The following is an 18,263-nucleotide window of genomic DNA, read 5'->3' as shown; positions in this document are numbered from 1 at the left end:
GAGAAACAAGCAAGATGTCCATAACACAAACTACTAACATCAGCAAACAGGAGATGTGCTGGGTCATTATGTGGAAGATAGAGATACAAAAGTATCAGAGCACAGCAGCACCAAAACACACACAAAGTACCAGAGATTAGTGTTTTCAACAAATACCTAATGAAGCAAATGAAAAAGCCACAGGAGACACATAAGCAATGATATGAGAATACGTGGTAAGATCCGTATAATTTGACTAAAATGCACTGAAGAGGAGTAGTAGCTTGAACTAAATCTTCAGCTGGATTCCACCTCTGCAAAGTTCATTAAACCTAATATTGCATAAAAGTAACTATCACAACGCTGAATTGAAATTAAAAATTACTTGCAAATTCTAACTCAAACTGCACAACTGGAGAAGGTTGTACAAGTGTGGAAGGAGATCTCTCAAGAATGGAAAACAGAATTAGTGGGTGGAATAAACAACTAAAAGAAGAGACTGAAAAAAGAAATTAGAGCTGGTAGATGATTTTACAGTTTATTAAGAAGGGATGAAGATTCCACTAGCCCATGGTGCCATAGACTTCAGAGTGATGCAAAGATATTTGGAGCATGCCTGGAAGGTCACAGCAAAACATAAGAGCTGGCCCACCTCTGTGGAATGAAGGGAACAGGAGATTTCTCTCAATAAAAAACTGCACAGTAACTAAAAATCAGATGATGCATGCCTCAAGATGGTAACTTACAATTGAAGAGCTAATTAAAAGAGGTAAGTTTTTTATCACCAAGCAGTTTTCATTTTGTATTTTCTTTTTTTGTTGTTGTTGTTTTTCAAGAAGTGTGGACATTTTTCAGTTCAGTTTATCTCTTGTGCCCAGGCAGTGGATTTTAACTTTTAAAGCAGCAAAAGTAGAGTAGGAGGAAGCTATTTCAAGAAGGTTTGGAAGCTCACAGCCTTTGAGGCTTAAAATTAATTTCCTTATATCTGCATTAAAAGAAATCCTATGAACTTTTTAAAGAAAACAGGAAAGAAAAGGCATAACTTACCTCATAGTAACTTCGCACAGCATTGCAAAATGCTTCATCTGCTACAATTTGTGTCTCCCCATTCAAAAAGGCCAGGAAACGTTCCCTCAGGACCTGCAGCTGCTGCTTATTGAGCTGTGCAAGAAAAAAAGAAAAGGAGAGGGGAGAGAACAACAACAAATACAGTTAGTCTCAAAGTAAAAATAGGCAGCACTATACACACTTGGAAGATGTGAACAGGGAAAAAAAGGCAGAGGCTTTCTGGCTACTGAGTCACAGCTCTTGAGATTCCCACCTGGGCAAGTCAGGCACACAGCATGCAAGTAAATTCCTGCTCTTTCCCTTGTGTCCTCAGGATGCTACAAGTAAGTGTGTGTGGATATTTCTTCTGAATAATAATATTTTATATGCCTATGCTGAATAAAATAGCTCATCTTCCTCATGGCAGCAGCATCAGCAAATACAATTTAGACCTTAGCTATAGTCTTCAAATATTTCCAGTTTATTTCATCCTTCAAATAAGTGAAAAACAACTAAAAATGCTGCCATGTTTTGGGGTAATCTAGGAGTTACCATTGGCAGGTTTTAACAAGCATGCTCAGTGTCAAGTAAATGGATAAAACATGCTCCCTGTGAAGAAAATAGATATGTAGCCCCTGATGTAACACCACTCTGAATTATGTGAAACTCATCTCAAGGAACAGCAGCCACAAGACTCCAAGACTAATACCAAACTACATTTGGTGAATTTCATATAAGAGTGCACTTTGAAAAAAAGACTCCTAGAAGGTAACATTAAATGATTAAACCTCATAATCAACCCATTTTTATTTAAGTTTAATGTTATGGGAAAAAGCAAAATCTGTAAGCTCTTCAGGGATTCAGCCTTTTGCCAAGGTTCCTATCAACTCTTGAAATATTTGGTAAGATATTTCTCCTTATCAAATCTGTGAGAATTTAGAAAGCCACATAAAAAGAATCTGCCACTAACATGCAGTATAACAAAGAAACAGTTGATAGCTGTTTTGCTTTTCCAGAACTTTAAAATTAATGCAAAGCCTTTATTACAGAGAATGTTCTGGAAATTTAAAATTAACACTACAAAATTTCAAACACAACTAATAGAGAAGGTTTTTTATCCTTCTTGTATTTTGCTTAGAAAAAAATGTTAAAAAAAACCAACTGTATAACCAGAAATTAAAAATATTTTTCCAGAGGGCAAAAAGTTGTATTTGTAATAGTAACATTAACCCAACCTGTAACATTAACCCAATCATATAATTCTTCCTTACAGAAGAACTTTTTGGGCATCTGCAGTAAGTTTGGTGACGTTATGCTTTCAGGTCTCTGGTGTCAACACTTTGAAGACATTTATGCTACCACAGTGTTACAAGATCAGAAAAATTACTGCTATCTTGTTTCATTTCTACCTTCATCCCTATTTCCATTGTATCAAGGAGAATTTTTATCCTACATAAAAGTTTGCTAAGCTATATGCTTCTATGAAACATAGCAATTTACTCCAAAACTCTCTTCGAATTGAATACAAACCTGAAAGCTGTGTTATTCTCACAGTAAGAAAAAGTATAGATGTTATCTAAAGACTTGATATGAGAAGCCCTCTGAAAAATGGTGAAACATAGGCAGTAGCAATGCAAAGCCAAAGATCTATGCCCTTGAAAAAAAATCCAAACTAGCTAAAAATACATGATAATTCTGTTCCTCAACTTAACAAAACATTTAGCAATACAGAACAAGCACCAAGAAACCTCTACAGCAGAAAACACCTCCTGTGGAGGCAAGCAAACTTCAACAGAGGTTGCTGTGACTTGGAAAATTTCCTGCACAATCTCTTGAGAGCAGCAGCCCAACATTGACACATTGCCAGCCTGGAAAAATGCTGGTTAAAATTCAGTGGTAAAGAAGTATTTTTACTGTGTTTGAACATACACCAAAAAAAGGCATCTATGCACCTGTTGGTTCCTTGCTCAGAATATGCACCACAGAGGTCAGCTGTTCCTGACAAAAATCAAACTTTATCCCCACTCATATCCAAAGCTCTTTCCTTTCATTTGATTCTCTTATTCTCCTCTTATTTTCTAAAGATACAGACTGAGATATCAGAAAATGAAAATTATTAATGATGGTCAGAAGTTTTTTTAGCATGCACTTATTCTCACAGAGGACTTAAGAAAGAGCCAAGCAGTCCCACAGACAGTGCACCACTACTGAGCAAGCAGCTCCTTCATCCCATGGAACAGTCCCAGCTCTGCCCCAAGAACATGTGGGCTTCCTGCCAAGGCAATTATGGAAATGTGTTTTTATGCTTGCAGACTTCATTCTTTAGGTGATTTGCTTGTCTATGACCCTCGTATCAAACAAAACCACTATGAATAAGTCAATGTAATATAAATTAAATTCCAACTTCCTCATTTCTAACCATTACACTTCAGCAAACTGAAATTACTTTAAAATATTTAATATAAAGCCTTCATATTCACTTTTTCAGGTAGTAAGTAATTCCAAGGGTTGAGTGACATTTTAAGATTAGTGTATGTTTCTCAAATTACTTTAAAATGTGTAATTTATGGGTTATTTAAGGGAAAATCTGGACATGAAGGGGAAGACCTCCGCAAAACTAAAAAATAATAATTACACTGGAAAATATGAGAAGTTATACCCTGCACTAAGCATGATTTGAAGTCTATTTTACAAGTCCCATGTACTGATGTATTTAGAGACATGGTTGCATTAAAGTCAAGATAGAGAATAATTCATAGTACTCTACTGTTGTATATTGTTCCTCTACTTTTCTATTTTCAGAATATTGAGTGTACAGTGAATTCTCACTCTTTTTTTTTTTTGCAGCCAAGTGCCTTTAAAAATTACACAGAACAAAACTATCAGTGAAGACAGTATCTTAGAAATGCAGGGGAAGAGGGTGAGAGAAGGGAAGGGAAGTCTAATTGCATCAGAATGCCATCACAGCAAATAGATACTAAAAAAAAAGTATCTGTACAGGACATTAACTCTTGGCCAAACTGCTCAACCTACCCAAGGCTGAGCTGCCTTTGAAGTTGTCCATCTTGGTTAACATGGAACAAGAGATGTGGACATCATACACAACCCAAATTTTAACTGAAATTCTTATTCTTGGAGGCAAAAACTCTGGCCAGATTATCTCTGATAGAAGTTGCAAAACCACCTGCAGTAGGATTACCTTTCCATTGCACACGCCCTTTCCTCCACATACCCTTTTTCCTCCATGCAATACAGATCAGATCTTTGGTTTCAGTCCCTCACTACTTCTTTACACCTTTACTGTCTGTGCCTCTGTATTTGAATTTCAATTCTAATAGAAAGAATTATGACCAGTAAAATAAAAATTGATGCTACTGTTTGTACACCCAGATTTAAACTGAACTCTATCACCTCCAGCAAAAGCTGGAGCACCACTTACAGCAAAGCTTCACTGAGTCATGTTTTCCATCGATCTGTTTCAGTTTTGTATTGCTTATTTGGATTCCACATTCAGTGGTATAAAAACTGTTGTCCTGTGTGATATCTCATAAATAACTACTTCTGTGTCATGAGAGAATGTATAACAAACTCCAGCAACCCAGAATATCAGGTTTCATAGCATTCTACAGAATGATAGACAACTTTAAGGGAAAACAAGGTTAACTGCCCTCAAATTTGCTTTTTCTTTACTGCATCCACTCAACATAAAAATTTATCTGCCCCTCCATTTTTGTGCCTCTCACAAAACATAACATTTATTTTTTACTTTACATTTGTTAACCTGAGATTACCAAAAAATGAAAGTATATACTCAAGATATAATAAACTTCTCAGAGCTATTTAATTAAGAATAACTACTTTTTTTTTTACATTGCGGTAGCACTTTCACTTTTTGGTAATTTACAGTGTAATACAAAGGTACCAAAAGAGCCTCAGTCAACTATTAAAAAAAAAATCTCACCTTGCCTTTAATATTTTAAAGAAGTCTTTTATAACCCAATATATTCCAGTACTAATTTAAAGATTTGCTTTTTCCCTTCTAGAGTAAAACTTGGGTATGAAAACCTAGAGGCATTTATGGTTCCACTCATACCGTTAAACAATTTCAATAAATGAATTTTACAAAGAGTGTAAATTCTTAGTTTTTAAGACTTTGTATTTCAAACAGATCTGGCAGTTTAGGGAATAGTTCCAATGCCATAGGTTTTACCTCATTAAATAATAAACACCCACATTTTGAAAGAAATATGAAGTGTGCATGTACTTGTAGCAGTAATACTGTTTATCTTCTCTTAGAAAAAAAAAAGAAGGAAAAAAATAAAACCCCAGCTTCACAGAGCTGGATGCTGGATTCAGAGCATCTCTAACCTAAGTACACAGCGCAGCTCACTGCTGCCCTAAACACATGCAGCCAACAGCAGCTGACAAACAAAGACATCATTCACAGCACAACTGACCCCAAGGAAACTTTGGCCCTTAAAATGAAAAACGTGGCCTGTGTGTTGGCCACAAGCAGCCTCCACCCCTGTGCCCCTGAGCCCTAAGAATGCTGCCCTGCAATCACAGCCTGCGGCTGACCCCATCCCCCCAAGCGCAGGCAGCCCAAGAGCTGACACCGGAGGAGCAACGCTCTGAACCATTGCCACCTTGTGGCAATTTTAGAAATCTTGCAAAGAAATGACCGCAGGTTGCACATCTCCACACTCGGAATGGAGATTTGCGTGTCAATAAGCCCCTGATCTTAACACAAGAGACAGCGTCGCTGCTTCTCTACACCCGCACTGCAGTGTGAAATTAACCTCTCTCAGACCATCTGGGTATTTTCAGAAAAAAGCAGGAGGTGATGGCTGCTACTAAAGAGAGAGAGAGATGAAATATTTCTTGCCCAGAATACAAAAATAAAAGGCTAGGGAGGAGCCAACCAAAGAGACACTCCTCAAATTCTTAGATGCAATATATATGGTATGGAACACTAAACATGACTCTAATCCCTGAACGCTTCCCTAAAAATAAGATGCTTTGTTATTTCCAAACTTTGCCATTTTGTCCAATGCCTTCCACAGCAGCAGCTGCTTTTGGATAACTTCAGCCAAAATTATCCTTTTTTTTTTTTTTTGAAAGGAGAGTGGAAAAAGAAATACCCGATGAGTGTTCCTACAAATAGCTGTCTCTCTCTTCCATTTCAGTCAGTAGATAAAAATTTGCATCTCCTGAATGAACAGAAATTAAGGCACAAAGAAATCCTTTTCCATTCCACTTACACACTTCTTAACTTTGTTTAAGAGAGAGAAGAGTATAACTTTGTTTCTTCTCCTGCCAGGTTTTTCAAAAATGAAAAAAAAAAAATTAAAGAAGAGTAGAAACTAGGCCAAGGTCTAACTTTCTGATGTTTGAAATTGAGTTTTGTTATAGGATAATCCATCCCACTTGTCCATACCCTTGCCCAGAGCCAGACTTGGATGATACAAGAGGTCAATAGACTTACAGCAACACTGAATTTAACGCACCACTTGCAGGATGAGAAGAAATTCAACGACCAACAATATCCCAGCAATTCAAGCAGACCCTGTGTTCAAGGCCCTATATGTTTAACACGTCTGCTTGCACACCAAACCAAGCTTTCAACTTGAGCTCAACATGCCTACAGAAGGAGCATGGATGAATTTCATGTGGTTTTTGATGGTATTTTTTAAGATTTTGTTTTAAGGCAGAGTGAAATCAGATGAGAGGTAGCTGGTTAAGAGTGAAGATCTCCCTGTTCTCTCCACCTCACCAAATCCTCCAACCTCAGTAGTGTGCTCAGAGAGGTGGAGCTCAGTGAATCCCTTCCTGCATCTCCTCTACAGAGCCTCAGCTCAGCTGGGTGGGGGTACTGCTGAACTCATCACAGAAGGCTTTCCTCTTCTCAGATGAGCCTTAGGAACAGCAGGATAGCATCTAGCAACACCTGAAACAACTCTCACTCCATTATTGAGCAAGACTCAAGAGCTTTCATCCCTGATCACCCCTGCCAACACCCCAGCTACCCACCACCACCCATGGTGGTGGAGAGGGCTTTATCCACAGGGCTGGACTCTAGAAAGCCACACAGACACTTCCACTATGACAGCCCGGGGCTTGGCACAGAGGCTTGGGCTGAACCCCTCTCCTTCCAGAAAAACAAAATGCCTGTGCCACATCATAGGCTGTAAATGAATTTCATCTCACACTGGTGCTTGCAAAGCAAGCAGACAGTTATTTCCCCTCCTTCCCCTCCACCTTGACTCCCAGTATGAGTCTTCACAAACAAGAATATTACTTGTGTTTCAGAGCAAAGACTCAGAGTCTTAATTTATAGTGAATTACATGAAAGATTTTCTTCTGAGGAAGAAGACTAAATAAATAGTATTAGAGAATTTCAATATTAAGAGAGGCTGTGGTTACTTTGCTGAGTTATGCAAGTGTACAATGGTGGTCCTATACAGCAGGTGGGTGGCACACAACATACAGTCTTTTACAATTCACCGCATAAACCAGTTTGATTTTCTAAATACTGGATAAATATTTTGCTGTCACTTAGCAACCTTAGCTGTTCTTTGACTTTCTTAAAGTTGAAGTTATTCCAAGTAAAACAGTATATGTAAGGATTCTGTTTGCTGTCACTCAGCACAGACTACACTGTGGTACATACTCATGCTTCACAGAATCAAATATTACATTTCCAAAATTAGCTGATATATTTATTAAAAAACCCTTTCTTCTTCTTAGTGGAACAAGCACAACACAGCATTTACCTTTTGTGGGTCTACCACTGGTTTAAAAAGCAGAAAGACTAACAATAACATAACAGTAATTTTCAGCGTATTTAAATTAGAAATACTTCCTGTATTATTAAATCTGAAACTTTAAATACCAGCCATACCATCATATTCAAGATCCTTAGACGGGACACTTAATGAGGAACAGAGGGCTTAGGGGGGTTGGTTTTCTTAAGGAAGTAGAGGGATGGGACGAAAATCACAGACGGTAAACAAAAGCAGTCACATTTATGTAAAGGAATTCAAGTGTTCCACAGTAACCAACAGAATATAGATATATACAGCTTCCAAAATTGTCAGATTGGCCACTTAAGAGGAAGAGAAAAATAAATTCTTTGATAACAAAGAGAAACAGTTTTTTATTTTATCAGACTTCCTAATTTTTGGACAGAAGAACACAAAGATATAAAGAAACGCAGAAAGAATTTAACTACTTAAAAGTTCCCTGTAACAGTGGTAGATTTCTTTATTGTTGAAAAAAATTGTCAACCTTGTACAGATTATGCCACATCAGGAAAGAAAGCATCAGATATATGATTGTCCTAAATGCAGTATCACACCCCAGCAAAAGCAAGCTATCTCCTCTGGGATGAGGCTGTCAAGTGCAGTTGCAATCATTTTCTTTGTACCTACTCCTACTACCCAAGATTTGCTGGAGATTTCGACTGGCAATCACCAGCTAGGTTTATATTATTCTATTTGTTTCTTCTGGGTAGCAGACTTCAATGATTCTCTCCTCTCAGTCTTGAGTGGCTGCATAGACATATTGCAGCTAGGCCAGCTGCATCTTGCTGTCCCTGGTGTCACCAGGGTTTGGGGCCATGTCCCCTGCAGTGCACACACTGGCACTATGGATTTACTTCCTTGAGGTTGCCAGAGCCTCAAGGAGACCACTCACACCTGACAGCTGTGCAAGCAAAGCTTCCAGCCAAGAAAGATGGTGATGGCTCAGAAGGGTGACCACGAGACCTATGCCTAGCAGAGATGCACACAGTGATCATTGACTGTGGTGGGATCCTCAGCTACCAATGCCTCTCCAGAAATGGAAACCAAGGAAAGTTTTAGAGGTAACTGCTGCAAACATGTAGAGAGATTCACAGCTCTGACTCTCAGTTGATGTCATAATTTCAAACTCTGTTGGACTGAATGCATTTACATCACTTCCTACAGCTCAGCTCCTCTCTTCCTCCTCTGCATCTACATCACTTTTTCCACCCTGTACCAACAGTGCAGCCCCAGAACTGTGTCAGAACTATGTGCTCCAAGGAATTAGCCTTCTTACTTTGCAAAACTTCTCCACATATAAAATAAGCTACCAGAAACAGCTTTTTCATACCTCAGAAGCATTGCACTGAAAAGAGCTTTGGTTGCCAACAACTTTACACCAGGATATTTTGCCAGCAAATATCTAGAAGTGTAGCTGAGAAAGCTACAGCACAGTTGCTTGAACTACCAGAAGCAAAACACATGTTCATCCTACTCATCCTACTCAACCTACTCTAATCTTTCCAAGACTTTCATGTTCCATTTTAGCCCACTTTCTAAGGAGACTCTCTCATCATACAATCCATCCTTGGCTGTGCAAATGTCAGCTTTTTCCCCACACATACAACTTTTTCATGCACTTCTCAGTTTCTATCAGTTCTAAGAAATAGGGTTTCACAGGTAACAAGATTTTCCTTTCTCTGAAAAATAAGACTGAAAAGAAACCTCAGTTATTCCTTTCAGTGATGGAAATGCAAGTAAAACTGAGAGACTGTAATTTCTGCTCAGCACCTGGCAAATACAAGTTACAGTCCTATCACACTCTGTGACATGTTTCAGGCCTAGTCTGGTATAAATCCAAGGAATAGCAAGGATAACAAGAAAAGTTGAAATAAAATTCAGAACAAAGTATCCACTTTATTCTGAGTTCTGATCATGTTTAAGAATTATTTTACCAATTTAGGTAATTTTACCGAATGTTTTCCACAAAAATTTATCTACTTTCATTAATAAGTAGAATTGTGTCTATACCCCACCTAGCTTCTCTGTAAAGGCTGTGAAACAGAGAAAGTTAGGACCACTAGAATTCACCTAGTCAAACCTCCTCATCAAAGCAAGGCTAGATCTGAAGATTTATTATGCTGTTCAGGACCTGGTACAGACAAGCTTGACATATCTACAAGGATGAGCATACTGCAGATTCTCTGTGTAAGCTCTTCCAATGATTCTTCTGAAGTGCCTACCCTGCAGCCTAATATCTACTCAGAAGTTCTTGTCTTGTGGATCATGAGTACTCCTTCCTCTTTTCTTGGGCACCTCTAAAGACTCTGTCTCCTCCCCCTCTATAGCCCTGTCCTCCTTAAAGTATACAAGACAGCAGCTAAACTCTTAACTTTCTCAATGTATATCTGCAGTACAAACAGTTATTTTGAACAAAAGTTTTCTGGCTTCTCTAGAAGTAAACAGAAGCAAAATCCACTACTGAATAAGAACTCTGTAGGTTCAGGTCAATAAATTCATATTTTAAAACTAGTTTATTTACATGCCTTCACCTCCAACTAACAAATTAATCTCAAGAAAATTTATCAAGACTAGTGGGTAACAGACATGTATCAATACAATGCCAAAGTATGCTGTAGGTAGCAAAATTCTACTTTGGAGAACAGACAAGTTTACGGAAGAGAAATCTACTGCAGATTATATGCACCACGGTACTACACACTAAATTCAACCTCGTCTCTCCTTTATCTGGTATAGAAAATCCCTGAGATTAATATAATTATGGAAATTACACATACATTTGCTCCATTTTCAATCTCTGCTTCAGCATCTGATTAAGACCACAGATGGAAATATTTAGATGCACTTGTTTTTTCTGATCCAATTAACAAGCAGAAGAACTTAAAGAAACAGGTAAAGTCTGGCCTGTAAGGACCTTACATCATACAGACACACACACTTTACACATGACCACACAGAACCCAGTTTTGCTATGGTATGGTAGAACTAGGATGTTCAAGGAGCCATAATATTAAGGCCTGTATAAAAACCAAATAAATACTGTGCCTTCAGTTTTGCCTGGCAAGAACACCACTACTGTGAGAGAGCCTGCAGCTTGGAATGAGCTACCCAGGTATCACTTCATCTTATCTTATACACTTGCAGTTGTCACATACTCTTCTACCTTGGAAGCATGTAGTGCAAGAAATTTCAACACTGAAATCCTTCCCCAGCCTCTCAAGATGAGCCTTCAAGCATTTCCATCTCCTACTTTTTGAGAAGCCTCAGGGATCGGTTATCATAAACATCACCCAGATACTACCTGAGCAACAAATACAAAAATCTGCATAGCCGTCACAATAAAATTCATCTGACAGACACATCTAAATCCCTGAATACATTTATTTCTCAGCACCTAATACAGTTTTGAACCAGCAACAGCAGATGATCTCACAAAAAACAGCGATGAAACTAAGCAACTGCACATGGCAACCAAGTTGCACAAACATTTCCTTAAGAGCAAAGAGAACACTTCTCATGAAAGTGCTCCATCTCTGATCTCCCAGTCCCATGTGTCAGAGCCATCTCTGGGAACTAATTTTCATAAACCTAGAGGATTCAAGTACCCGTGAACTCAAGGAAGTTTATTTTTGTGTTGCATTACAAAAAACTACCGGAGAAATATCCAATACGTAGGTAAAAGCTTTACCACTTCCCCCCCAGTATCCATGTATGCTTTCCACAACTGTTTTCTAATATAGTCTGCTATAACATAAGTCAATGAGCAACAATTATTCCCAGTTAGGAGTAAACTCTGAAGTTTTACACTTTTATCTCAAACATGCCTAAAACTCTCTCCTCCCCTCCCCTAATCAGAAGAGCATGTCTTACAGAAAGTAATAATTTTCCCCCACAAATCTTGGTCTCTTTATATGTGAAGAGATCCAAGATATGATGGCCACAGCATTATTCAACATCTGCAGTCCATCTAATACACTCCAGTGAAAATTTAAAAAAAACCAAACCCACAACACTACTAGGTCTTGCTCATCAAGATATGTACGAGATTCTCCAGAATTCAAAGACTTTAATATGAAGGAACACCTTGAAACAAACATTCTAGCAGAAAGAAAGGATTTGGAAAAAAGGAACAATGGGACATATTTTTAAATGCATAAGCACTTAAGTTTCAGATCCTCAAACAAGAAAAAGCCTTTGAAAAGAGATGCAAAGATAACACATGATCCTCAAGCATACTACAATCAAATACATTTTGTCAGACATCTATCTTCACCCTCAATTCATCCTATCTATACCAAAATACATAGAAGACATACTATACATATTTATACACTTGGTCATACTGATCTGTATATGAAGCGCTGCACAGTTAATCTCATTTAGGTTATAAATCTACGTATCATGCACAACCATCATTCTCTATTTCATTTAAGTGTTATTTTAGCAGCATTTACATGCAACGCTCAAATCTGTTGACATCTTTTTGGGTTTTTTTCTTTCTGCAGCAACTTTATTAACAAGTAAAGTAAATTCAAACAGTGCAAATTCACTCACCTTTCTGGAAAAATGAGCTTGTCTCAGAACTGTGAACTCTAACATTAAAACGTAGAAGAAAAATACAGTATATAAGCTAAATAATCTGTCAGACTCCACACATTTCTTAAGATAGGCCCAAGAGACTCATACACTAATTCTATCCAAAATTGTATTTCTCTAGGCAATCTTTATGTAATTAAGAGTCACGTGGAAATACTTGATTAAAATTCCCTTAACTGGTGTTACACTGTCATTCTGGTTTCTCTCCCATGGTGTCCATGTGTAAACCTGGGTCCAGTACAGCCTTCCTCAGAGGCTCACAATGTTGTCCACGCTCCTGTCCCCCTTTCCCTCCCTCACCAGTCATGGATGGACACACTTCTTGACCAGGACTAGAAATCTAAACCAGCTTCAACTCAGTCCTCCTTTAAGGAACAATTTTTCCTTCCTTCTAAGTAAGCTCTGTGATCCAACTTTTCCTCAATTCAACACAAGCTACTGAGACATTATTTCTAATTCTACCTAATGAGCACAGCACCATTGTCTCCCAAAGATGTGATTATTCACCACTGCAAAAACCTGATCCTTTCTTTTGCCAGGAAAAAAAGGTGACAGTTGACATATAACTGTCATATCACCTCTTCTACACAGATGCATTTTTCTAAATCAATTAACACAGAAACTTTGGGGTTTAGGTCCATAATACTCTTCCATTAAGATACTGATTAGGTTTTCAAAACAATGTTTAACTAAAACCTTCATGTCCTTTGCAGCTGTATCCTAATTACTCATTTCTCAGAGAACCCTTTTGTGCAAGCAGCAGGGACAAACAGACACGTTGCAATGCACAATACAAAGCAATGAGAGGAATTGAGTTCTGTGAAAACAGAGCATCAAAGTCTGGACAAGTCTGGCCTTAACCTTGTCACTTCTCTACTTAAAGATAAGGAGGAATAAAGTCAGCAAAATTCTGCTTTCCCACAAGAAAGAGTACTGGAAGAAACTACCTTTCAAGTGATACTTCAACTTAAAAAAAAAAGAAAAAGTTTAATCTCTAATTATAAATCAGAGCTTAGATTCACATTTCAGTATCAGAAATTCAGACTAAGAATTTAATTAAGGTGGTCTCCACTGCACAATAATGTTAGCATTAATTTAAAAAGTTATTAATCTGCACTTATTTCCATAGAAAGTTATTGGCAACATGTATTTCCTTTATTGAAGTCTTTGATGCCTTGAGGGAACAGAGTTAAATGGCTGAGTCAGTCAGTAAAACAGCAAACCAATTCCCTTACATCACGTTCTCCTCCATGCTCTGAATGTTAAACAGGACAGAATATTGAATACAAAAGCTGAATATCTGCCAGCTGAAACATATCTCTTTACCATGCTGGATTTCTGGATAACTTACTCCTTCAATGAGTAAACCAAAGTAGTCACAACAAACAACAAGGTAATATGGTATAATACTACAGATTTGTTTACTCCATACATGTATATTCAACTGAACAATAAATATTCAGTTATTATCCAGAATACTGAAACTCTTTCCCTAGGAAATATTTTTTTATAATTTTTAATATAACGAAGAAGATTCACTGGTAATGTTTCCTCTAAGGACTTGATTCCTACCCTGCACAGCATACAGCAAGTATGTTTTATTTCCCTTCTCTTCTTGTACAGCCTCAGGATATCAAATAATGCAGAACAAAGGCCCCAAGACATTCTCCCATGTAACAATCCAAATAATCAGATTAGTCAAAAAGTTTTCAAAAACAAGTAGTTTCATTACAGAAACATGTGAATCTTAAGATTTACCTATGATTACTTCTTTTTAAAAGACAGTAATTTTTATACTAGTGGTAGGATTCACAAGTCTGCCAGAACAGCTCATGGCCGTGAAACCTCAGTATTCTGTTCTTCTATCAACAGCTCCTGCTTCCCTGATGGGACATGGAAGTGCAGCACACCTGTGGAACCAGGCTGGAAAGAGTGATAGAAAACTTGATAGTCTTATACTATTAATTTAGACTGCCGTAATTCTCAGGGCTCACTGTGGAATCGGGTTTGGTAAAACACAAGACACCAGCAAGAAAAGGCAACAGTATCCAATGCAAGCTGGGTGGACCAAGGATGGAGAGTACTAAATCCAAGCAAGAGAGTCAGGTTTCAGACAAGTTCAGCAGCTTGTCACTTGCAGATAGAAGAAAAAAATATCCTTTGACTCGATAAAGTAATAAAAATGTGGAAAACATTGTATAGCAACAATATTCTGCTGGTCCTCAGCTCAATACAGGAATCAGCCAACAAGTGATCATGTGTATTTCCTCTTCTGTAATGACTGCTAGAGAATAAATCACTTAAACAGTGCAAGAGTTTCTTCTGGAATGACAGGACACAGCAATCAATTAGCTCCAATTTTAGTACCTCCAAATTGTAACTCATACAAGATCATTTCTTTGTTCAGAGGACAGCACATCTCAACTTTTTCAGATAAATACATGACTAAGTCTAGAACTGTTACAACTATTCCTAAGTAGCTTGTCAGAGTGTTCATTAAGGCTTGAAAGGAACCTGGACTGACACAGTACTTTGCAAAATGTGCATTGGTAAAACTTAATGAAGAGGGGGAAAAAAAAGATTCAGATCAAAATCAAATAAATACTGCAAAAGTCCTACATTTCTGATGAGGAGCTAGCTAAAGAAAACAGACAAGGAAAAGTTCCACACAATTTACAGGGCATCTAGTTGTAAGGAATATTATTAAAATTCAACAGCCGTTTATTTAGAAAACAGAAATCAAGGGAATGCAGTCTAGCAGAATAACATATATGGTTTAGTAACTGCTTGTTTACTAAAATGCTTGGATTTTGTGTGCAAAGTAAACAATTTTGAAACAACTGTTGTTAAAACTTCGTCTGCAGGTATGTAGGAAATTATGGAGTCTCTTGAGCAGCCTTTACACTTGATGCAATACAGTAAAACAGAAAAAAAATCACATACTGTGCTTAGTTTCTGCTTATCCTAGAGCAATTTTCTTTTCAATGTTAAGAAATAGAGAAGAAAAAAGTCACAAATAAAATTGTTTAGTTGTGAACAAAGAGCAGAAGTCTGAAATATCAGGTTCACCAGGGCTTCTAGCAATAAAACAGGACAGCTGCAAGGCAAGGACAAAGCTCAACAGGATCTAAGCACCAATGTCCTCTGCCAGATTTTCATAACTAGTAAAAAAATGGAAGAATAGAGGTAACAGAGAGCTCTAAGAAAGTCCTAACTGGATACATCAGCAGTCAGAGACTAGTCCTGAAAGTAACATGGGCTGCAAGTTAAGTGAGCAGAGATACAGTTTCCTTGAGTTATTCCTGAACGTTCATTAAAAATCTACTGGGAGCACTTTCACTTCAGCCTGCTGAAATTTATTCCCAAAGTGTAGAAATGGAACCAGCAAACTCTTCTTAATTTACCCTTACTTCTAATCTGACAAGTAATTGCAGTATAATGTATTTGATTAACATATCAGGTTATGGTACTGAGAGGAATTTCACTCTCTTAAACTGCTGCCATCCTAACATAAAAATGAGGTTTCCAAGTCAGCTAGGAAGAGAAGCAACAAGCTACATAACATAAAGCTCTTGGAAGATACACAGGCACTACTGCTAATAACAGAAAAAATGTCTTAAGTTTAAACTAGAAATTACATTTTTGCTTTTCATCTGGTTAAAAATCTCGATCTCTGGAGAACAGAAAAATCTGTGACTCTTGCAGATTTTTGTTTGTTTGCTTTTTTCAACCTATTAGTGAAGCTGTTCCACATGATATGGGAAGCACATTACCTAACAGGAGTTATATATTCTACCTCTGGATGCCCCTTTTCAAAATCAGCTATTTCAAAATATCTTATTGTAGAGATCACAAAAGAGAAAATTAAAATGCCATCATCCCTCTCTCTCTTCCTAAAGTCTGAACATTTGATCACAAATTCTGCAATATGCATATAATAAACTGAAAAGGGTTTCCCATGTACATTTTATTTGCTTAACCTTCTATAACTCTTCCTGGTTTTTCCACTTTCCCAAGGAACAGAACTTTTGTAAATAAGGGGGAAAAATAATGAAATAACAATGCTAACACTTTTCTTTCTATTTGAAAGAGTAATGACAAAAACAAGCACAGACATACCAAAATCACCAAGGCTGAGCAATATCTAGTGTATGAAGCAATAATTCAACCTCTTTACATACAATGCCCAAAAGGTTATATTTAAATTATTTTAAAACTGCAGTAAGCTTTCTAAGAATGACAAATAACCACATTACTGATCTAACTCAGCTTTCTTCCCCAAGTATAGCTTTTGCTTCAGTTTGATTTTTGAAGAATATTTTTTAAAAGAACCAAAATAACTCCCAGTAGTTTCCCATATGGTTACTTCTTGAAGTCAAGCAAATATATAGTAATTAGGCTTAGTCCTAACAACTGCATTTAAACCATTAATGCACTAGAAAGCTAGCAAACATTAACCAGGGAGGATATTCTGACATCACCAAAGTAAACTCTTGTCATTCTGAGTATTTCTCACAGTACTGGATTATTTCCAATATCATTTAGAATGCCTGCAGCACTTCTACAGCTTCAGCTGTGACAAGAGCCCATATGTTCCCATGCTATAAAGTATAGCATGTGCCATTGCTATAGTCCAGTTTCTTCTCTGTTTTGACAGGCACACTCAGCTCATGGTTCTAGATCATGTCACAAAATAAGCCTGACCCATCCCTCCTTAACACTTATCCCTAAACACTCTTCTTTCAGGGATTTTCCTAACAATTGCTTATTTTGGGGCAATGCTGCCAAAGCCCAGTATGTCCCCCGCTTTTCAGACACATCTGTTTTCCTGTGCATGTCTGAATACATCACACAGTTGGTATGCATATGCCCAAATAAATCACTCCAAAATTTCTTGGAAACATCAAGCATACTGTGCAAGTACACACCATTTGTGCATCGCTCATGCACAAAAACCACAGAAAAAAGAAGAGGATCTGTAGAAGTTCATATGGTCCAAACTCTTACCAAAGCCAGGTCAGCAACCAAAGCTGCTGTATCAAAACTACTTCAGTGCTCAGGGCCTTGGCCAGCTGAGGTCTGCACACCCCTAGGGATGCACATTCTGCAAAATCTCTAAGCAACTTGTTCCAGTGTTTTCACTATCAGAGTTTTGGGGATTTTCTTCCTGATACCCGTTTGGAGTTTCCTTTGTTGTAGCTTGCAACTTTGGTGTCTGATCCTTTCAGCTGTCCATCCCTCAGAATAATCTGGCTCCATTTCTTCTCTACCACTGACTCCACTTCTGCAAAGGCTGACAGGAAAGTGCCTGTTGTCCCTTATCTCTTTACAGACCAATAGCACAAACACTGGAAGATATCCAAGAAGAAGAAGAAGACACATTGAGATATAGCTGAATGTGTCTTCTGCACATGTGACTGGCAGATAGAGGAACACACACATTCAAAAAAGCAGCAGCATTCTTAAGTACTTAGTCTCCTGAGATATATTCCACATACTGAGGTTTCTCTGGGTAACTAAACTTGCAACATCTTTTCATTCTTTAGTCCAAACCAGGATGGCAATAGCAGAAAACATGGATGCCACACATGCTAAGGATCTTAAAAGTGCATAAATTGATTCTACACTCTCGTGTCTCCTGCATGTACCAGAAACTGAATTTCTGATCAAGCATTTCTCCATGCATAGTAGTTTAACACGATTTTCATAACTAGGAATGGTCACAGTATATTGGAATTATGGTCCTAGCAGAAGGTTTTTAGCTTACAGATAGAAGACATCCTTCAGAACTATGCCTTACAAATAGCTGAGTTACTTGGATTGCAAAATATTGGGCCT

General features: G+C 37.7%; 1 protein-coding gene across 1 annotated transcript in view; it reads right to left on the bottom strand.

Annotated features, from left to right (window-relative positions):
- Positions 1 to 18,263, bottom strand: part of CADPS2 (calcium dependent secretion activator 2) — a 277,107-nt gene that overhangs the window by 216,283 nt on the left and 42,561 nt on the right. Inside the window, exon 2 of the mRNA XM_030447170.1 lies at positions 1,027 to 1,140. Within this exon, the coding sequence (XP_030303030.1) occupies positions 1,027 to 1,140 (114 nt within the window). The remainder of the gene's footprint in view (positions 1 to 1,026; positions 1,141 to 18,263) is intronic.

The sequence above is a fragment of the Calypte anna genome, chromosome 1 (assembly GCF_003957555.1).
Source record: "Calypte anna isolate BGI_N300 chromosome 1, bCalAnn1_v1.p, whole genome shotgun sequence".
Lineage (NCBI taxonomy): Eukaryota > Metazoa > Chordata > Aves > Apodiformes > Trochilidae > Calypte > Calypte anna.
Note: the sequence above shows the minus strand (reverse complement) of the source record. Positions and strands in the feature narration are given on the sequence as shown.